This window comes from Macadamia integrifolia, chromosome 5, assembly GCF_013358625.1.
Source record: "Macadamia integrifolia cultivar HAES 741 chromosome 5, SCU_Mint_v3, whole genome shotgun sequence".
NCBI classification, from domain to species: domain Eukaryota; kingdom Viridiplantae; phylum Streptophyta; class Magnoliopsida; order Proteales; family Proteaceae; genus Macadamia; species Macadamia integrifolia.
The window spans coordinates 34,129,634-34,149,950 of record NC_056561.1 but is presented as its reverse complement, the minus strand read 5'-3'; the positions used below and the strand labels follow the sequence as shown (position 1 = coordinate 34,149,950).

The following is a 20,317-nucleotide window of genomic DNA, read 5'->3' as shown; positions in this document are numbered from 1 at the left end:
AAAAAAAGAAGAAGAAGAAGAAGAAGAAGAAGAAAAAAAAAAAAAGAAGAAGAAGAAAGAAAGAAGCAACATATTCATTTTCTGTTTCATAGTTAGAAAAAATGGCTTAGTTGAGTGGAGTCATTGTCTGCTTTAGTTTTCCATCTTGGTGACGTCATATGGCTTAACAAGCTAAAAGAAAGATGTCAAAACTAATTTTGTTATAGTTGGCTCTGTTGCTTAAGTGGGCTGCATTTGGTGGAAGTTGTTGTTTAGTGCAACCTAAAATATTTTAAGCCCTTAGAAATGCGAATTATTATTCCATTGAAGTGCTAAACTATTGTGTTTTGGAAATTTCCAACCATTTTGTTTTTTCATAATTGGTGTCTGTGCTATGTGCCTCTTTTAAAGCTTATGCTTCTATTGATTTTTTATATTGCAGATGGTCATCTGGTTTATTCTGCCGGCAGTGAGGCAGTCCGCTACTGATCATACTAACAACACACTTGCTCTGATTGTTCTCCTTCAATATGTCCCTAGATTATTTCTCATTTTCCCTTTGAATCGTCGGATCATTAAAAATACTGGGGTTGTTGCTAATACTGCTTGGGCAGGAGCTGCTTACAATCTCCTCCTTTATATGCTGGCTAGTCATGTATGTATTCAATCTCCCAATTTTGCTTGTAAATTCATGGTTGTTGACCAAAAAGAGTATATATATAATTCCATTATGAACAACAGATCTGAAAATTCCACAAGGATCACATTAACACGTGTGACAACCCCCTTTATTTACACTTGATGGCATCATCAGTTTCTCAAATGTCAATTTGGTAAACATTAAAAGACCCACCACTAGAATGGTCCCCTCTCTTATATTACTGAGTATGTTAGAATGCTCATTTACTAATAGTCAAGTCATGCATTATGTTATTGACATGATTGTTCCTTGAAATGGAGGATATATTTCATAATTGCAGCATTATTGTCATCGAGATCCTTGCTGCCATTACACCCATAGTTGCCAACGCCGCCTTAGCGTCTAGGCAGTTAGTCCTGGGGCCTAGGCAACAGTAGCCTTATTGCACTGCATGTCGCCTTAAATTTTGGCACTTATTTATGCCAAATACCATTTAAGTAAAAGATTACTACTTAAGGTATTATTCATAAATAAGCAAATACCCCTATTTGAATCCAATAAAAATAGTTTAAAAATTAAATTCCCAAAGGATAAAATGTCAACTCTTAGTCCAAGAACAAAAACTGGATTTCTGGCTATTGGGGTGATTTTCAACTTTCAAATGCTGGTGTTTTTCTCGATTCTGAAAATCTTATAAATCTTATCATGGTGAAATATTGTTGAAGACCAAAATTTCGGTAAAATAATCTTTTGTTTTGATGTCCAAAATATTGTTTTCATTTAGTCGATTTTCACAGCGTCGCGCACTTTAAAATAAGTTTGACTAGAACATAACTTTGTCATTACAACTCAGATTTAAATAATCTTAGACTTGTTGAAAAGCTAGTTTTATGTTATATTTAATATAAAATGTTTCATGTAAAAATTAAATCATTTGACTAGTCAAACTTATTATAGAACAAGAGCATTTCTCTAAATGTTAAATTTTTTATGACTTAATGTGATTTAATGTTGATTTTTTAATGATTTGATGTGGCTTAATTTTGATTTTTGATGACTTGATTTGGCTTAGTTTTGATTTTTTACGATACAATGAATATATAACATACTAATTAATGTTAAAAAAAGGGGAAAATAAAAAATAACACTTGGTCGCCTTAAGGTGGGTGCCTTGTCTCCTAAGCGCTTAGGCGACCCTCCAACACCTTGGTTCACCTTGGCGCCATGACAACTATGATTACACCTAATTATTTATCTATTCTGCTGCTCTGCAGGTTTTAGGAGCTTCCTGGTATGTGTTGTCCATTGAACGACAGCATACCTGCTGGAGATCAGAGTGTCAGAAAGAGGAAACTGCCATGCTGGTTCCCTGTAATCCTATTTTTCTGGATTGTAGAAGTTTAGAAGAGGACGATCGAAACACTTGGCTGAATATAACTCGTGTTATCTCTAATTGCGATATTTCAAATGATAATATCCAGTTTAAGTTTGGACTATTTTCTGATGCTTTATCCAATGATGTTGTTACAGCAAGATTTTTGGAGAGGTATTTGTATTGCCTTTGGTGGGGTTTAAAAAATTTAAGGTATGTTCTCTTTCTCATAATATTCAGTTTTTAAATTTTAAAGGGGGAGGGGGATGGCTTTGAGTTTTGTTGACTTAATGATTCTTGAATGTAGCTCTTACAGCAGTGATTGATAGTGTTTTTTGGCTTGTTGATGACTAGTCCTTTCATACATATACTGATATAGGTATAATGTGACTGTGTTGCCTAATGGATCATCTAGCTGACTAAGAGGTGACTAATGCTAAGTTCTTAGTTGACTGATACTGACTTGGTTGACATAGACTATTTGGCATTTGCTTTTAACTTGGGGTGGTAACATTCATATTTTTTTGCTCTTTGTACAATGGGTTGACTACTTTGTGAGTAATAAACTGACATCACTTTCCTTTTCTTTATTAGTTGTTGCTATTTGTTGTAATACTTGTTGTTTGATAAACTTAATTTTGGTGAACATGCCTGCAGAGAGAGAACATAGAAAGCCTTAAGGGATTGAAGAAAGTGATTTTAAATGGTGCCCTATTGTATGATTCTATTAGTTATTATTGTTTTACATTTGTTCTCTGAATTTGCTTAGTATAGAAGGAACAGAATCAAGGGAAGCGAATGTATGAATTCATTAAGGATATATGGCTGACATTATTAGCACAAATTTTAAAATTTTAAGATAAGGGGTTAAAAGTTAAAAGTGAAACTGAAGAAATTTGGAGTTAGACTTTGGATAAGGTGAAACTTGAGAAAGGAAATAATAGGTTTCCCTAGAGCAGTGCTTGTATAGCAGAAGGTTCACTGAAGTGTTCAACCCGGTGTTTAACATCCCAACGTCCAGAAAGATGGGTGAAGTGCTGGAGGTAGCCATGGATAGGTTGAGGTTCCCATGGCATGATGGACTGATACAATCCGGGGTCCCGAAACCCCGTTCGGATCTCTTATGGGCCCACCCAAGCTCTATATGGGTCAACAACATAAGATAGAGGCAGTTATGTAAATATCAGTTTATAAGGGGAGTGGCAATGCTGTAATTAACCAGAAATTGAAAGGGCCTATTGGTAGATGTTAAGATTTGTACCATGATTTGGGGGAGTATCCCTATCATGGTTTCCTTTTTGGGAGAAATTTGGACTAGAATCTCCAAATTGTGAAGGAGTGGCGGGGAATGTGGCCAGGGAATCAGACAACCTTGTGCCAAGGGACCAAAGGACCTCTGGAACGAATGAGATTCCAAGCATAGAAAGAGCTAAACCTGCAGAAGTTGAGGAGTTAGTTGTTAGTATCCTAGTCTAAGTGAGTTTCCTGTTTAGACTAAGTTTAGTTTCCTATTCAGATTACAATTATATTTACAAGTTTATAAATAAAGGCACAACCCACAATAGATCTCTACAGCTTGAGTCTGTCGTGGTTCAACAACCTCTTCCATCGTTCTCTTCTCCATCTCCATTGTCTCTCTCACTCAGTTATTTTCTTCTTCACAGGTTCTGGTTGTTTAGTTTTTGTTATGGTAGGGATAAAAGATACAAAAGTTATTGGGTAAATCACACAGACCTCCCCAAAACTCGGGCTGAGTCTGTTCTACCCTAGTTTGGGTTTCTAGATCCGGTTGTATTGGTCCAGCAGCGATAACGCTGTTGCATGAACTTTTTTCCTCCTCTGAAATGAACTTGACTCCATCAAATATGGATAAGGACTAAGGATGCCATTTGAGTCAGCTTGCTAGAAGACGAACAACCCTGCTACCTTATTGAGCTTAATTTCAAGGAGGTCTTGATGCATATAAGTCACTTTATGGACTTATTTTATCGGAAATAAACCTTGGATTGGGTTATATAGGTGTTGGGCCTTTGATCCCATGGGTTTTAGTTGTAATAGGCCACTTTAATGGGCCTAAAATATGGGTAGAAAGTAGGAAAAGACTTAATTTATTAGTTTAGTTCAGAGTCCTGTTTTGAATCTATTTTCTTTGTTATTTCAGTTTCTTAGTCAGTTTAGTTTCTCAATTAGTTAAAGATTGGGCTAGGCCTTTCCTTTTTAGTGTTTGATTCTATTTTGAGTCTTCTATATAAGTTTGTAAAGGGCTACAACATTGTACACGAATTTATGAATGAAATTGCAGCTTTGTGCTCCTAAAATTCTGAGAGAGAATTTCTTCAACAGCTGAGGTAGTTGTGGGTGAGAGGCCTAGGCTGAGATAGCCATCCTATCCACATCTATCCCATCTCAATCTTTCTTCTTTCTTTTTATTCTTTCATTGTATTCTTCATCCAACAACAAGTAAGTATTGTTCTTCAAGTTTTCTTTGAATTTCTTCATGTCTTCTAGAAGGTTGGATGCCACACGATTTTTTTGATTAAGAAATTCAGCCATCCAGGAACTCAAATTTTGACCAGGCATTGAAGAATCTTAATTTGGGGATCGATTCAAATTTGGACCTGTTCTGATGGCTTGATCTTTTGGTATTTGCAAAATACCAATTTCAAACTACCCTTCTCAAGATTTGGAAAAAGTTAATGTTTTGTGTTCAGATAGTTTCTATTTTGCTTCTGTTTGTTGATTCAAGTTAACTCTTGAAATCATAGATTGTTTATGCTTTATTATCCTAATTTTGGGTTGGGAATTATTGTTTTGCCCCTCATGAATATTGTTTTGTTTTTCCTCTATAGTTGTTGTCTTCTTTCTCTCCTAGTCTTCATTATTTGCATCTAAATTATCTTGGAGTATAGATCCTTGTCAACTGGCTACTATTTTGATTCTTTCAAATATAGTACTACATTAGTCTTTGGAGGAAAGAAACTTCTTTTCTTTGCCGCCGTTAGTGAAAGAGTAGGTGTTCGTATACCAACAATGTTGTGCCTTGTGAAAAAACCACGGTCATCCAAGACATATGTGAAACGCCTAGAGGTAGGATGTCACAACTCAAAATGCACTGTATCCACAAACCCACCAATAAATTATGTAAGCAAACACCTATCAATATTCTTGAGATTGGTGTCGTTCAACCGCTTAACTTTTGCAGTAGCCTCATGCACTGGGTATGCCCCTCCCCTTTTTTTTTTCCTCTATATTTTATGTAGTTTCTGTTTTCAGTTTTAAGTGGATAATACTTAAATCTTAGGCTCTCTTTCCTTTTATTTAAGTTTCTTATTGTACAAGGATCTGACTATATGCGTGGGCTTTTTTATTTACTTTCTATAATTCTATTTTCTGTTAGAGTGCTACAAGCACCTATATATTGTAAGGGCCACTATGCCTATACCAACAATTTTTATTAATGAAAGAATATTGTCTTTGCCTTTGTTTGCTGTGAGATGCAGTTGTGTGGTGAGATTTCCTGATGGTTAGTAGAGATTGGCCTAGGAATTGGGTGAGAGGCCATGGTCATGTCCCCCCTATTCCTCCCTTCTTCTTCTTTGTTTCTGTTTTACTACTGCTACAAATTCTGTACCGTGGAGCATTCGACAAATGCTACATCAGTGTTATTGCCTGCTGTTCACGAAGTTCAGGTATTGATCTCATAAAACCAGCAACAAGTGAAGGTTTTGTGGACTCATCCTGACCTGTGGCACCCTTTTGCGGAGTTATACTGCAGCGTTAATTCAGGTCTCATTAACTGCTATGTTGGCCATCCGATTTGGTCATTATTTTGAGGGTGTAATCCTTTCTTTGAGACCTTCATCGACGTGAACTTCAACCTCTTTTAATGGTTAGGGCTGTTTCTCAAGTCTGTAAGTTGCCTATGCTGTCCTAGTTTTTAATTTTAGAACTGTGGTGTTATTTCCACATCTGACTGTCAGCTACCTACAGAATTTTGAAGAGTTTTACTGCTGTTAGTAGCCTACTATGATCTCAATGTCAGTCACATCCCATGGCTGGATTCTGCTATGGGTGTTTAGTTCCCAATTTCAGTCCTACTATCATATCTTCTGATCTGACCATTAACATGCTGTGATATTTAGAGGTTCATCTCCATTGACCAAGCCCAATGATCGATCCAACTTTAATATTGATCTGTCCGTTGGTTTGTTGATTGTTAGTTCTGGGTTGTTACTATATCTGTTTATGTTCTCTATTTCTGTTTTGCCTGTTGCAACCATTGATCCAACCCTTGGATCAGCACCAAAATCTAAGGTATTGTTCTGCTACCCTAGCTACCCTTTCGAACAAACTTTAGGTTTCATCTGAGCCCGGTTCTTTTATATACCGGGTCCACTTTGGTTGCTGAAATTTCTGTTCTTCAGTCCTACCTATTGGATGGGTATAATGCTTGCTGTTGAGTGAGTTTAGCCCTACTAAAGAGAGGAAGAAGAAAACGAAGAGGAGTGAAGAAGAAGAAGAAGAGACTATATGGATAGACTGGATTAGTTTAATCATTAACTTGCATAATTACAAGTAAGAACAATAACCCTAATGGCAACTGAGGATAGCCCTCATTAAGAATTGCAAATAACCCATGATTTGAAAAGTATCATTGCAAAATATCCCAGCACTATATTCTCAACAAGAACTAAAAGAGGGTCACCTGAGACGAGAAGGGAGGCTGAATAGATAGAGAAGGAGAAGAACACTCCACAGCCAACTGGCTGTCGCGACATGCAGGCTACAATGAAACAAAAACTGAACATTCATTCCATCTCCTTATGCATAATGGTTGCTTACATATATATATATATATATATATAATATAAAATAAAACAAACTCCTACCATAGCAAGTAATCAGAAATACAAAGTGAATTGGACTCCAATCAATTACTACCATCCTATGTAGCTAAGACCGTGCATGATAACACTTATGTTTCTTTGTTTTTCATTCCTTAGAACAAAAAAAGAATAGAAATATGTTTGTTACCGCAGGTTCATTTGTTTGTTCCTGGTAATGAACCAGTTGCTGAGAACCACTGAAAAAACAGGGGTGTACCCAGTGCACAAGGCTCCCGCCATTGCGGGGTCTGGGGAGAGTCATAATGTATGCAGCCTTTCCCCCGCTTCGCAAAGAGGCTGTTTCCTGACTCGAACCCGTGACCATTAACTAGGTCGCGATGGACATGGAAGAAACCTTATCATTGCACCGAGGTCTGCCCCCTAGAAACACAAAGAAAGAAGCTTTAGTTTGGAACTTGTCTATTCTAGAAACGGAAGGGAGAAATAAGGGGGGGGGGAGTTGCTCTTTAATGAGCAAATGTTTAATTTGATGGGCAAACAGAAATTTCATGTTAAAAATAAAACTCCACGTTCAATGCAACTTCAACTGCCACCGATGCAACTTCAACCACCACCTGCCATCACCACCACCACTGCAACCACCTCCACCAACACCACTGCAACCACCACCTCTACCACCACCGCCTCCACCACCACCACCACCACCACTGCCACCACCAAATTTTGGGTATTCAATGGCATTTTTGAAAATTTATAGAAGTTCCAGAAACAGAGGTTATTGCATATATCAAATGTGTTTCTGTTTCTTTCTGACCCAGAAATAGAAATTCTTATGCGTTACCAAACAGATTTTTTTGTCTGGGAATTTGGCCTTGAAACAAAAGTGTCATCATGCAGGGCCAAAATCTTATCAAAGTAGAAGGCAATTACAAAAATATCCCCATATACCTAATTAAACTCTACCAACCCTTGTTGGTCAACAAACTCGGGTTGGGTTGGTTCCACCTTGGTCTAGTTTTCCAGATCCGGTCATATCAGTCCAGCCACAATAGCGCTACAACATCACTGACTCAAGGGCTTCTGCAATTCTGCTTTGCAGCACCATAATCAAAGTGCCTTTAATACATGGTGGGCTTACAAAAGCTGCTACTGTTGGGTGATAGATTATGCCATCCAGCCATCTTGCAAGCAGAAAGCCCTTCAAGCAATGGTAGTGGAGTTTCTTCCACCTCTTGCTTTGATGAAAAAGAGAAAGGTGCAAAGAAGAAGATTGAGCAAAAAAACAGGGGAAGGAGCTAGATGAAGAGAGAGGGAGAGACTGACCCATACAGACTGAAAAAGAAATTAAGATCTCCAAACACATGAAGAAAACAAAATTTCCAAAATATTTGGAAAGTAATCTTGCTTCATCTTAATTATGGAACTACAGGTACCACACAACATTGACTGACCACAGCTTCGAGTCTCTTTTACCTATGACAAAACATTGTGCCCCCTTAGGCCCTTATACTTATAAAACTCTATCTTGTGACATGAACTCAACCCTTAAAGAATCCTTGTGTTGGCCCCACAAATAAAATAAACCTGCTAGAAAGCATGTGATCAACTTGTTTTTCTTCTTCCTCTTCCTCCCCACCCCCTTGATATTTGACAATAAATTTGTTGGTAAGGAAAAACAGTGTTGTTCAATTTATTTATTTCTTTTCTCATCTTTAGCTATTTGATTTCCATCATTGCTCACTGATTAGAAATATTTGTTGCAATTGAACCATGGGAAACCACATTCAATTCAATGACTCTTGCTCTGCATTAGGCAGATTGTTTTAAGTTTTGTTTTGTTATAATCATGGTGGAATAAATTGTCAAATAATAGCAAAACTATGGTGTGTGCTCACTGCTCACCTACTGACCTTAAGAATAACTACACTATCAGTTTACTCATAACAGAACTTTGGCTATGATGTTTCCTCTTGAAGGGTGATACTTTGCTTGCTGTTATTTTTGTTCACTTATGTTTATCAATGTGACCATTTAGTATTGGTAATGTGGTCATTATTTTCTAGAATAAATTACGAAGTAAATTGGTTGCCTTGATTTTGTTTATGATTGTTAATTTTAAATCTTTTCCAATTCCAGAATATGCTTGCAAGAGTTTATTCTGTTCTCAAATGTTTTTCTTATTGCTTTGTAGTTCATATGGGCAAAACTTGGATACAAGCACATATATTGGTGAGACATCATTTTGCATTCTTATATGCATTGTGGGTCTAGTTCTGTTCTCCCACTTGATTGGAAACATGCAGGTATCATTTTTTTTTTGTAAATATTGGTGAAGCGTTTTAGATTTGCATAGCTATAAGTTTCTTGGTGATATTAATTGCTCCCTTATGAAAATTAAAGGGGGGGGGGTGAAACATAGGGGTCATGTGGGATCTATAGGAGGGTGTTGTGATGAAAACTGCCTGTGGCTCTGTATCATATAGCTGAAAACAGAAGCACAGTTCAACTATCTGAGATGTCCACAATTTTCTGATTGCATGTATAAAAATGCTTGAAATTTATGGTTTTTCCCATTCCTTCACTTATGGGTTGCTTTGCAATTATGGATACTAACTACTGAGTTGACATGTAAGATGTGATAAGAAAGCAGGGTACCCAGTACCTAAGAAAAGTGAAGAATTCCTTGTCTCATAAGACCAGAAACAAGGTTCAACTTCCTATGGGGATTGGGACTGAATATCAATCCAGAATTGGGTGAAGCTTGAATTGAATAAATAACAAGCCTAATTAACATAGCTGTAAAAGATGTGATAAGAAAGCAGGGTACCCAGTTTTTTTCATAAAATTGTGGGAGGCTTATGGAGCCCTTACAAAATAGAAGGTTCCTTAAAAAGAAACCACAAACAAACTCCTAAAACAGTACTTTCTAAAACTGAAAATTGAAGCAAAACTGAAAATAGAAACTAAGTAAAAAGGAACTAATGACTTGACTCAACTAGTAACTTAACTCCTAAGAAATAACAAAGACTAACAACTTAAATTGAACCCAGCTAAAAAGAAAACTAATGAAAAAGGAAAGAAATCAGTAAATCTCGTAGGCAGCCTTAATGCCCTAGTTTAGGTCCATAAAGTGGCCTATTACGCTCAAAACACATGAGAACAAAAGCCCAACATGTATGAAACCCGTGCGTATCTTCTTAGTATAAAATCAAATTGGTTCTTTGTTTTAGTAGTTTCTTGTCTCAAGCAAGTTTCAACAACGCGCTCCCATAATTTCATAGTATGACTTATTAGTTTTAACACAATTGAAAGTGCAGTGTGTTAGATATCGTTCTAACACAGACGAACCCCCAAATCCACAAGGTAAAGAAAGCAAACAGCTGCTTTTGATTCAAAATTGAAGTGCCTTACAGAAGCACCAAAGAGAACTTATGTAGTTAGGTCACTTCTAAGGAAGAGACAAAACGTAAAAATTAGTAAATAGCGTTAAAACGTAAACATAATGGGAAACTAGAAAAAAAAAACCTAATTTGTGCGACCAAACTTTGCGGGCTCCATTGAGGGCCTAAACAGAATAATTAGAAGAATCTTGGGCTGGGCCGTTTTCACCTATGGAGCGTTGGCTGCTATTTCCGAATTGGGGTTACGGCTCCCACAGTGCTAGCTGAGTCAAAAGTTTTGGTTCCAGCAGTATTTCTAAAAAATGCTGAAAATTCAGGAAAATCAGTCAGTATCTTTGGTTTGACTGTGTGGTCTTCTGCCGGTCCAAACGCTCTAGGAAGCATTTTGAGGCCTCCTCTACATCAGTTTTGGACTGACCATTCTTTGATAGCGTGCACCTTCTCATTATCAACATGAATTCCTTTGGCACTTACCACTAACCCCAAGATTATTAGACGGTCTGTCATAAAGTTTCATTTCTTCAAGTTGATGTACAACTTATTTTCTGCAACACTCTCAATATTTGTTTATGATCCAAGTGTTCTTGCTCACTGCACAATAGAGTAGGATATCGTCAAAGTAGACTACAACACCACTAACCAAAAGACACCACTAACCACTCGTACATGCCTTCCTTTGTCTTGAAGGCGGTCTTCCATTCATTACCAGGTCTAATAAGAATATGGTGATATCCATTGTGAAGGTCTATCTTTGTAAACAACTTGGATCCCCCCAGCCTATGAAGCATGTCCTCCAACTGAGGATTAACTGGTATTTGACTGTAATCTTATTAATAGCCTGACTGTCCATGTATAGTAGTAAGGCAAGAACTGTAGATCAAGATATCATCAAAGTAGACTACAACAAACTTCCCAACAAAAGGTTTAAATTCCTAGTTCATCAACGTCATGAAGGTACTGGGTGCATTGGATAATCCAAAAGATACCACTAACCACTCGTACAAGGCGGTCTTCTATTCATTACCAGGTCTAATATGAACATGGTGATATCCATTGCGAACGTCAATCTTTGTAAATAACTTGGATCCCCTCAGCCTGTCAAGCATGTCCTCCAACCGAGGAATAAGGAACCGGTATCTGACTGAAATCTTATTAATAGCCTGACTGTCCATGCACATCCTCCAAGTACCATCCTTTGTCGGTGTTGGGTAGGCAAGAACAACACACGAACTCATTTAGTATCTTCGGCTGGACTATGTGGTCTTCTGCTGATCCAAACGATCTAGGAACTCTTCCAAGGCCTCCTTTACATCAAGTTTTATGCCTCTATAGTTATTGCAACTCTGATTATCATCTTTATTTTTATAAATCGGAACCACAATGCTTCCTTATTTAGTATGTTTCTTGTGCTCATAATCTTATTAAATTACTTGGTTAGCGAAGATGAACCACAAATCCCTAAGCTCTTCCGCTCTTCTATTAGGATCCCTTGTAGACTTGGTGCCTTGCCTACTTTCATCCCTCTTAAAGCTTCTTTTACTTTAGGCATCCTAATTTTTCATATATATTTTTATCTACGACATGTGGTGTTTTGATGGGTAATGCAGCCTTTCGGGACACTATTACTCGAAATGTCTTCATTTAGTAAGCTATAGAAATAATCTTTCCATCCCTCTTTAATATCCTCATCCCTTATTAGTACTTTACCATCTTCACTTTTAATACATCTAATATGGTCGAAATCTCTTATCTTCCTTTCCCTCATTTTAGTTATCTTTGATGTAAGGCTAAATTAGCAAGGGGTAATCAGTCCCAGTAGGATCCATCATAAACTCCAACACATGAACAAGTTCAGATTCAACAGAAAACTGAGTTCTGGAAAAATAAGGCTGAATAAAGGAGATTACGATTACTCACAAACCACAACACAGATGGAGCTGAATTTTGGATCAAATGGAGATCCTATATGAGGGAACAAACCATACAAAATTGAGCAAATCCTGCTGGCTGGATTGAGAGATCTGCTGGTTGCACAAAAAAAAAAATGAAACTTTTGGTGATTCTTTAAGAACTAGGTCTGGAAGTGTTGAATGATCCTCAAATTTTGGTCCTCCTAAGGTCCTAACAAACACTCAAATTCCTGCAGCTAGAGATCTGGTCTAGAAGTTATGCGCTTGAACATTCTTCCCTTGAAAATCCTGTAACTGAAAATTGATAGGCTCTGTGGGTCTGTCTTCTGATCAGCAATCTTAGAGGGCTTCAAGTTTTCAAACAATCTTGTAATAACTGTCAAAATACTCTCTCACAATTTAGAATAAAGAAGAAAATAAAAGAAACAAAGAGGATTCGATGGAAGGTTGAGAAGAGGGAAGAAGAAGGTTAGGTTTTGGGCATCTCACACAACTATATCCCACTGCAAAGCAGCATAAACCATCTCAAAATAAACTTCTTTTAATCTCCTCAAATTGATTACAAAGGTCTCTTTAAATAGGCTAGACACAACCTTACAATTTAGGAACAAACTAACAAAGGAAACTAACATAAAATAGAAACTAATGACTTTTAGTAACTAATTACTGACTTGTACTCTAAGAAACAAATATAAGACAATAAAGGACTTTTCTAGAAGACTAAATCTGACTTTAGCTACTTGTTAACACAAAAAGGAAACAAAAAAAGGTCCAAATTACTGTTCATGGGAACAGTGAATTCTGGTTTTGAGTTGGCTTGATGGGCCAACACTGGGGCTGGTTGGTCTGGTTTGATGAAGCTAGCAGTCCCCTTCTTTTGCAGGCTCGATCTACATCAATCTTCTAGATAAATTTTCCCCTTCCTTTGTGCTCAGATTGTTATAAAGATCTTCATATTTCTTCGCCCTTTATTTTCCCGCAATCTTTTTAGCTTCATTTTTGGAAAATTTAGATACTGTTAGATCCTCTACATCCTTAGCCCTTTGTCATGTCTTAAAACTAGTTTTCTTATGCTTAATGGCTGCTTGAACCTCATCTTCTCACAATCAAGTCTCCTTAGAGGAATGCCGTTTTTCTTTCGATTTGCCCAGGACATCTTTAGCAGCTTGAGGTTAGTACACAAGATATTTACAAGATACTAATACATTAAAAAGCTCGGAAAAGAAATTAAAGATAAAAATACTTAAAATGTGGGAAAAGGGAAAATTATGTCAAATAAAGCAAGTTACAATACAATAGACATAATGAAAAAAGTATTAAAACACATGTAAATCGAATAGGAAAACCATGGAATGTTGCTAGGATTTTATTAAGGCAGAAATATCCCTTTTGAAGAAATTTTGGCTGCTATCCCTTCAATATTAAGAAAAAAGAAGAAGAAGAAGGATTGAATTACCTAAATTTAAAAACCCTCTATTTGTTAAGTGGTGCCCTCAATCTCAAGCAGTGCAAAACAGATATGGTGTTTTTGCACTATATGGACATTTTTTGGAATTTTCTGGGGTTTTTAGGTGCTAATCTAAGGTTTGGAAACAATTCTATTATTTTATTTTGGATTTGTTTGAACCTCTTTTTTTTTTTTTTTTTTGCAGAAAATTGACAGGATTTTAGTGACTCTCTAGGAGGTCTCTAACGGGGTGTTCTTAGGGATATAGGGTGTGTCCAAATGAGGGTCAGGTCTACAATTTATAAAAACATTTTCTAAGGTTTTTTTTTTTTTTTTGGCATTTATTACATTTTTAAAAGTCAATAAGTCGTCCACGTGTGTGGACATGTTGCGAGTTGGTCTGGTTCATTTATTTTTAAATTTCAAACTAATGCTGAGGTCGGATGATGTTACCCGAAGTCAACACTTGGGAGTGTCGGTCTTGAGTCTTGACTTGTTGGATGACTTGTGGCACGACTGATGGTTTGAGCAGCTATTCGAACCAATTTATTTATTTATTTTTTCCTTTATTATTATTATTATTATTATTATACACTTCAAAAAATCATAGCTTCAATCCGTATGTCCAATTTTTGTGAACCAAACATTGTTGCAAAGCTCGTTCTGAGTACTATATGATGGTATGGAGTTTGGTCACTGATTTGGCAAATAAACTGATTAAAAAATCCTTTCAAGTGTGGAGCCCACATGGGCAAAAAATCGCATACAATAATGGCCTAATCAAGCCGTTTTCGTGCACAGGATAACCCCAAGGGATTCTGGGTTTTTTTCTACAAATTGGGGCCCTCCCTTCACCACCACCATGGGGATGGTCTACAGGGTTCATAACTACTCTTACATCTTCAAACAATGGATATTTTATGATAAAAATAACAATGGATATTTTATGATAAAAATAACAATGGATATTTTATGATAAAAATAAACCCAATTCATGAATTACTCTCTTTAAGGCAGATTTATTAATTTTCCCTAATTAACCTCTCCTAGGGGGTATTTTGATAATTTTAAAAATTATAAATTTTGGGTCCTCCTCTTTGTCCTAGGATGTCCATCTCATTATTGCCCTGAACATCCTCAGGGTGACAAAATGGGGTTTCTACACGTTACTCAGTGGTCCTGATGCTTTGACTATGAACAGAGACCACTCGGTCCAACGGTCCATTGAGCACTGTTTTGTGATACATAATACACATTAATCATTTATATTGTGTGGGCTGGGCTTATGATTTATTTATATTAAATGCAGGCCCATTCTGTCTCTCAATGGCCTTCCACTTGTGTCACATGCCAACGCTGGCTATATCAAGTTTTCCCTGGATTGAGTAGGGTCAAGCTCAGTCCTTGCCCAGCCTGTACTATGTACTCTTTCCTTGGCACCACCCTCAGTCCAGTCACATCTCAAATGGCTGGGATGTGGCACAGCACACACACACACACACACACACCAGTGTTGTGTTCTAGGTTGCTGAAGGGTTCGTTTGATAACGTTTCTGCCATTTCTGTTTCAAGAAACGGCAGAAACATAAATTTCCGTTTCTAGAAACAAATATGGAATTGAAAGTGTTTGATAAGCCATGTTTCTGGAAGTCGATAGTAACCAGCGAAAGAATGGCCACGAGTCGTTTCCAGAAACGGAGAAACAAGTTCTATGAACTTGTTTTTCCTGGGTCGTTTCTTGAGCCATAAATAGGTAGAAATTTCAATTTCTATTTCTGAAAACAAGTGAAACGAAACAGTTTTATCAAACGCTTTTTGTTCCGTTTCTTGAAACGTTATCAAACAGGCCCGAAGTTGACTGAAGTATTATATGATTTAAAGTGATTAATTGAGATATGGATTGGTCCTTGGGCATTGAAGTAGATAGTACCAAACTCAACTTCTTGTCCAATTTTGAGGCCAAGCTTGACTCAGCTTAGCCCCCACTCAATTTTTGTTGGTTTAGATTGGCCAGGCCTTAATTGCAGTTCTAGAGCATAATATTATATTCTGGTGGCCATCAAGATCATCCAGTCACCTGGAAGTTGAGTTCATGCATTAGTCGCATATTCACATAACGCTAATTGGTTAAGCTCTGTGGAAACCATGCCACCTTGCTTATGTCGCCTTAAAAATTGCCCCCCTCAACCACCTTGGTTCACTTAGGTGCTGTGACAACTATCAAATATGGTGGAAACTGTTCATATCATCTTAACTTTTTGTCACATAAAAGCATAAGCATACCTTCAAAACGTTAAATAGTAAGGTGTTGGCGTTTCCTGATTCAGTTTTATCGTTACTCTTATCAAATATAACTGCAGGTATGAATGTTTCATTCCAGGAAAGTTTGGATCTCTGTTCTTGTGGTCTTCTGTCATACTGGAAGTCTTGACTATTCTAATTTTTTGACTATAAGTAGCCGTACAATGATAAAATTATTGAATTCAGCGGAAATAATTAGCTGAATGATTTTGAGTATTTTATCAATACTTTATTTTTGTTCTGTGAAGACATATCTTGCATCTATGACGGTGAGACTCGAAGAGTGGAGAGTAAAGCGAAGAGACACTGAAGAGTGGATGAGGCATCGCCAACTTCCGCTTGATCTTCAAGAGCGGGTTCGCCGGTTTGTTCAGTATAAATGGCTTGCCACAAGAGGAGTTGATGAAGAGTCTATATTGCTTTCCTTACCTTTAGACCTTCGTCGTGAAATTCAACGGCATCTATGTCTTGCTCTTGTTCGCCGTGTAAGTCTGTCTGGTTTCCATCTACGTTGATAATATCATCTGCCGAGGAAAATGATTACAGCAGTCATCCTTTTTAGGACTATTTGGCAATTTAAAATTTTAAAAAGCTCCTATAATATCTTGCTCTGCTATGATGATTACCTGGGATTAAATTTGCATTAGTGTGCAATTAAACTTCTTGAGTCTTTTTTTTTTTTTGGGGGGGGGGTGGTTTACTATAACTTCTTAAAGTTTTTCATTTTCCCAAAGGAATGAAAAACTATACTAGCTTTAGAGTTGCACCCAAAGGAAACGTTAACCATGATGTGCAACACTGGACATGGATTTTAAAATGGCAAATCCAGCTTCTTTAATATATTTTCCTACTTTTTGGTGTGCATAGGTCCATAATTACTGGTTAACACCCTACATTCCACTTTATAGGTTCCTTTCTTCTCACAAATGGATGATCAGCTCCTGGATGCTATATGTGAACGCCTAGTCTCATCATTGAGTACCCAGGACACCTATATTGTTCGTGAAGGTGATCCAGTTAATGAGATGCTCTTCATTATCAGAGGCCAACTTGAGAGCTCCACAACCAATGGAGGAAGATCTGGATTCTTCAATTCCATAACCCTCAGACCTGGTGATTTTTGTGGTGAAGAGTTGCTGACTTGGGCTCTAATGCCCAATTCAAGCCTGAATCTACCTTCCTCTACTCGAACAGTCCGAGCCCTTGGTGAAGTTGAAGCATTTGCACTTTGTGCTGAAGACCTCAAGTTTGTAGCCGGGCAGTTTAAGCGTCTGCACAGCAAGAAGCTCCAGCATGCCTTCAGGTATTATTCCCATCAATGGAGGACGTGGGGAGCATGCTTTATACAAGCTGCATGGAGACGGTTCAAGAAGAGAAAGCTGGCGAAGGAGCTGATGATGCATGAGAGATACTCTAATATGCCAATTCCAAACCAAGAGAGTGATTATGGTGATGAGGCTCTGGATGTGTACTATGAGGATGATGATACTGAAAGATTGTCAACAGAGAATGAAAATAACACCCAGCATCTTGGGGCCACAATATTGGCTTCAAGGTTTGCTGCAAATACGAGAAGAGGAGTTAACCAGAAGTTCAAGGTTGTTGACACATCTGCCTCCAGTTTGAAGATGCCCAAGCTTTTTAAGCCAGAAGAGCCCGATTTTTCAAATGATTGATATGGTGGGTAAGTAGTCCAATAACATGTTCATGGTAAATGGGGAAGGGAAACAAATCAGTGGTTAGATAGGATCTTTGTAACATGTATGTATATTTTACTAGTGATAATCCAGATACTTCATTTTCTGTTCTTTTCTTTTTGGTTTTGGATAGGAAGGGGGAAAAAAAAAAACAAATTAGTTTGTAACTTTATGAAGTTGTGATTTAGCATCTGTCTTAACCCCTCAAACCAATTGTCAGGAAAGACTTGCAAATATTTTGTAGCATGACATATATAGGGAATATAATAGAATCTATTTTAACTTGTTTTTTCCCGGGGTAGGAAAAAAAGATGAGGGCTATAGATTTACAATTCTAATACAATAACATCCAAAATCTTATTCCAACTTAATGGGGTCGGCTATATGGAGATTCCAAGCAGGGGTATAGATTTGCAATTCTAATCACCATTGTAATTGGTACGTATACTTGATTTCACCCCCACCAGGGGGAGTTTTATGGTGAATACTTGAGATATAATTACTGGTACTAATTACAGAATGAAGCTAAATGTCCATGCAACCATTAGTTATTATTCCAATTTGCAGTAATGATAGTGTCTAGCTCAAGCATGAAAACCCCAAAACAGCCACTATGATTTGAGGGGATGCACATCTTATGGAGTTCCTATCCTCTAAAATGTGCGATGCAGTGATACTAGTAGCCAAAAGATCAAATTATAGGCAGATTGACACATATGTTGGTGTCGTTGGATATTGTAATCCAAATTTCATTGGACCGATCGAATTGCCCCTTGTCAATATTTTTTTTTTGTGTGCAAGGGGCCCACTAGGAGCAATACAAGATTTTAGGATCCTCTCCTATGTGCTAGACGACCAATGTGATATCCGGTGGTGGGAAGATCTGGGCGCACACCTCAATGTGTTGGAGTGTGATTGGATCTTCCCAGCTACTGGATGTAGCATTGGGCACCTAACACGTTAGAGAGGATCTAGATTCGCTATACATAGATCTATACAGAAGTTAAGGAAATGATCCACCTTGAAAAGTAGAAAAGATACTAATAGTTATGTGATTAGATGCCATCAAGGAGATTTCAAGTCTCTGAAAAACTCCATTAAGGGAGAAGTGCCAACCACGAGGGCAAGCCCTGGATCGACATTTGCCACTTGTCTTATTCCACTAGCCTAAATAAAGACAATGGCGTTCAAAAAAAAAAAAAAAAAAAAAAAAAGAGAGAGAGAGACAATGGTAAAATGCATAGATAAAGGATAATGATAAAATTAAAATTTAGTTTGTTTATCTCAAGAGCTCTTGGATTAACTTGAACTTTTACCCAAATAGGAGGGTATTATTACAGTTTTTTGGACAGAGCCATAAGCAAAATTCGAATGTTGGTTTGATGGGTGCATAATTGTTTCATGCATGATCAACCTTTACCAAGTTATAAAGGTTATACGTAGTGCACAAGGCTCTCACAACAACGAAGTGTGAAGGGGCATTATGTAAGCAGTCTTATCCCCCGCTTTGTAGGAGAGGCTGTTCCAAGTTTTGAATATATAAACGACATGTTGTAATAATACAATTTAATCATTGCACGACAGGCCTACCCAACGTTTACCAAATTATCACACTAGTAAACTTTGTAACCTATGTAAATTACAACTAATTTTAATAAAACAAATAAATAACAAAGCATCAGAATACGTATTCAACCTCTCCCTCAGTCCTCCTCCTCTTCTACGTCTGCTATTTGTCAGAAAAAAGATAATGTTTAAAAAAAAAAAGTACTATTTTTTCCTTTTGATCCCCCCCAAAAACAGGGGGCAAACTCCCATTAATAATTCAAAAATCACAACTCACACTTTCATAATAAAAGATCCTTTTTTTTTTTTTTTTTTGAATGATGAGTTACTAATGGGATAGTGAAGAATGAAAGTTGGAGTAGACATGACACAACAAATCCATTTTTATGATCCTACAGATCATAAATGGCTCTTCTTCATTTATAAATGAACTTCCTTCCATTTTGTTTAATTGTAATGGTCCGAAGAACGAGGAATCATTTAATTTCTGGCCTTAGTCCACAGAACTCGACAACTCCATTGGTGAACGCGTGGATTGCGTTGTATTAAATATTTATAGTTTAGTTGTTTCATCTCTCCAGCACCTCCTCTCTCTCTTTCAGATTAAACTTTTTTATATATTCAATTAGTAGTCCAGGTACCCAGCCACCCAGAGTGAGAGAGAGATTTGGCAATGGCGTCTCTGAGATTATCGTCTCTGCTCATTGGGTCCTTCTCCGCTTCCTTGTTCTCTCTAGGTAACCATCATCATCTTCATTTTTTCATCACTTGTAGCTTTTTAGTTTATAAGTCTTTAATCCAGTTTTGGTTTTAATTTTTGTCCCATTTCATCCACTTTGTTCTCTTCTTTTAATCCTACTTTTATGTTATTAGCTTGGTTTTTTTATTCTGTATATCTGGGTTTTATGAGATCTGATTAGATATTCACATTTCCATTATTCATCAGTTCATTTGACATTGTAGTCTTCAGTTCTGATTCACATTTCCATTGAATATCTTAGTTACTTAGTTTTCTCACTTGAATGCTCAGAAGAACAAATAGTTAATACTTTGTGAGGGAGAAGAGGAGATCATAGATCATATCCATTGTGGTCTTCTGTTATACTCTTGCTCTAATGTTACCTCTGAGACTTCCATGGACTCTGTTTTGCCCCCCC

The 20,317-nt window shown here is 37.2% G+C and overlaps 2 protein-coding genes across 3 annotated transcripts in view; both read left to right on the top strand.

The window, feature by feature from the left end:
* The window catches only part of LOC122077935 (cyclic nucleotide-gated ion channel 18-like), a 22,985-nt gene extending 5,101 nt beyond the window's left edge, over positions 1 to 17,884 (top strand). For both annotated transcript variants that reach the window (XM_042643822.1, XM_042643823.1), the window contains 5 exons: positions 422 to 634; positions 1,894 to 2,204; positions 9,030 to 9,141; positions 16,146 to 16,382; positions 16,806 to 17,884. In XM_042643822.1, coding sequence (XP_042499756.1) covers positions 422 to 634; positions 1,894 to 2,204; positions 9,030 to 9,141; positions 16,146 to 16,382; positions 16,806 to 17,573 — 1,641 coding nt within the window. In that variant the 3' untranslated portion in view covers positions 17,574 to 17,884. The remainder of the gene's footprint in view (positions 1 to 421; positions 635 to 1,893; positions 2,205 to 9,029; positions 9,142 to 16,145; positions 16,383 to 16,805) is intronic.
* Positions 17,885 to 19,694: 1,810 nt separating this feature from the next.
* Positions 19,695 to 20,317, top strand: part of LOC122079037 (aldehyde dehydrogenase family 2 member B7, mitochondrial-like) — a 5,068-nt gene continuing 4,445 nt past the window's right edge. Inside the window, exon 1 of the mRNA XM_042645260.1 lies at positions 19,695 to 19,897. Coding sequence (XP_042501194.1) covers positions 19,834 to 19,897 — 64 coding nt within the window. The 5' untranslated portion in view covers positions 19,695 to 19,833. The remainder of the gene's footprint in view (positions 19,898 to 20,317) is intronic.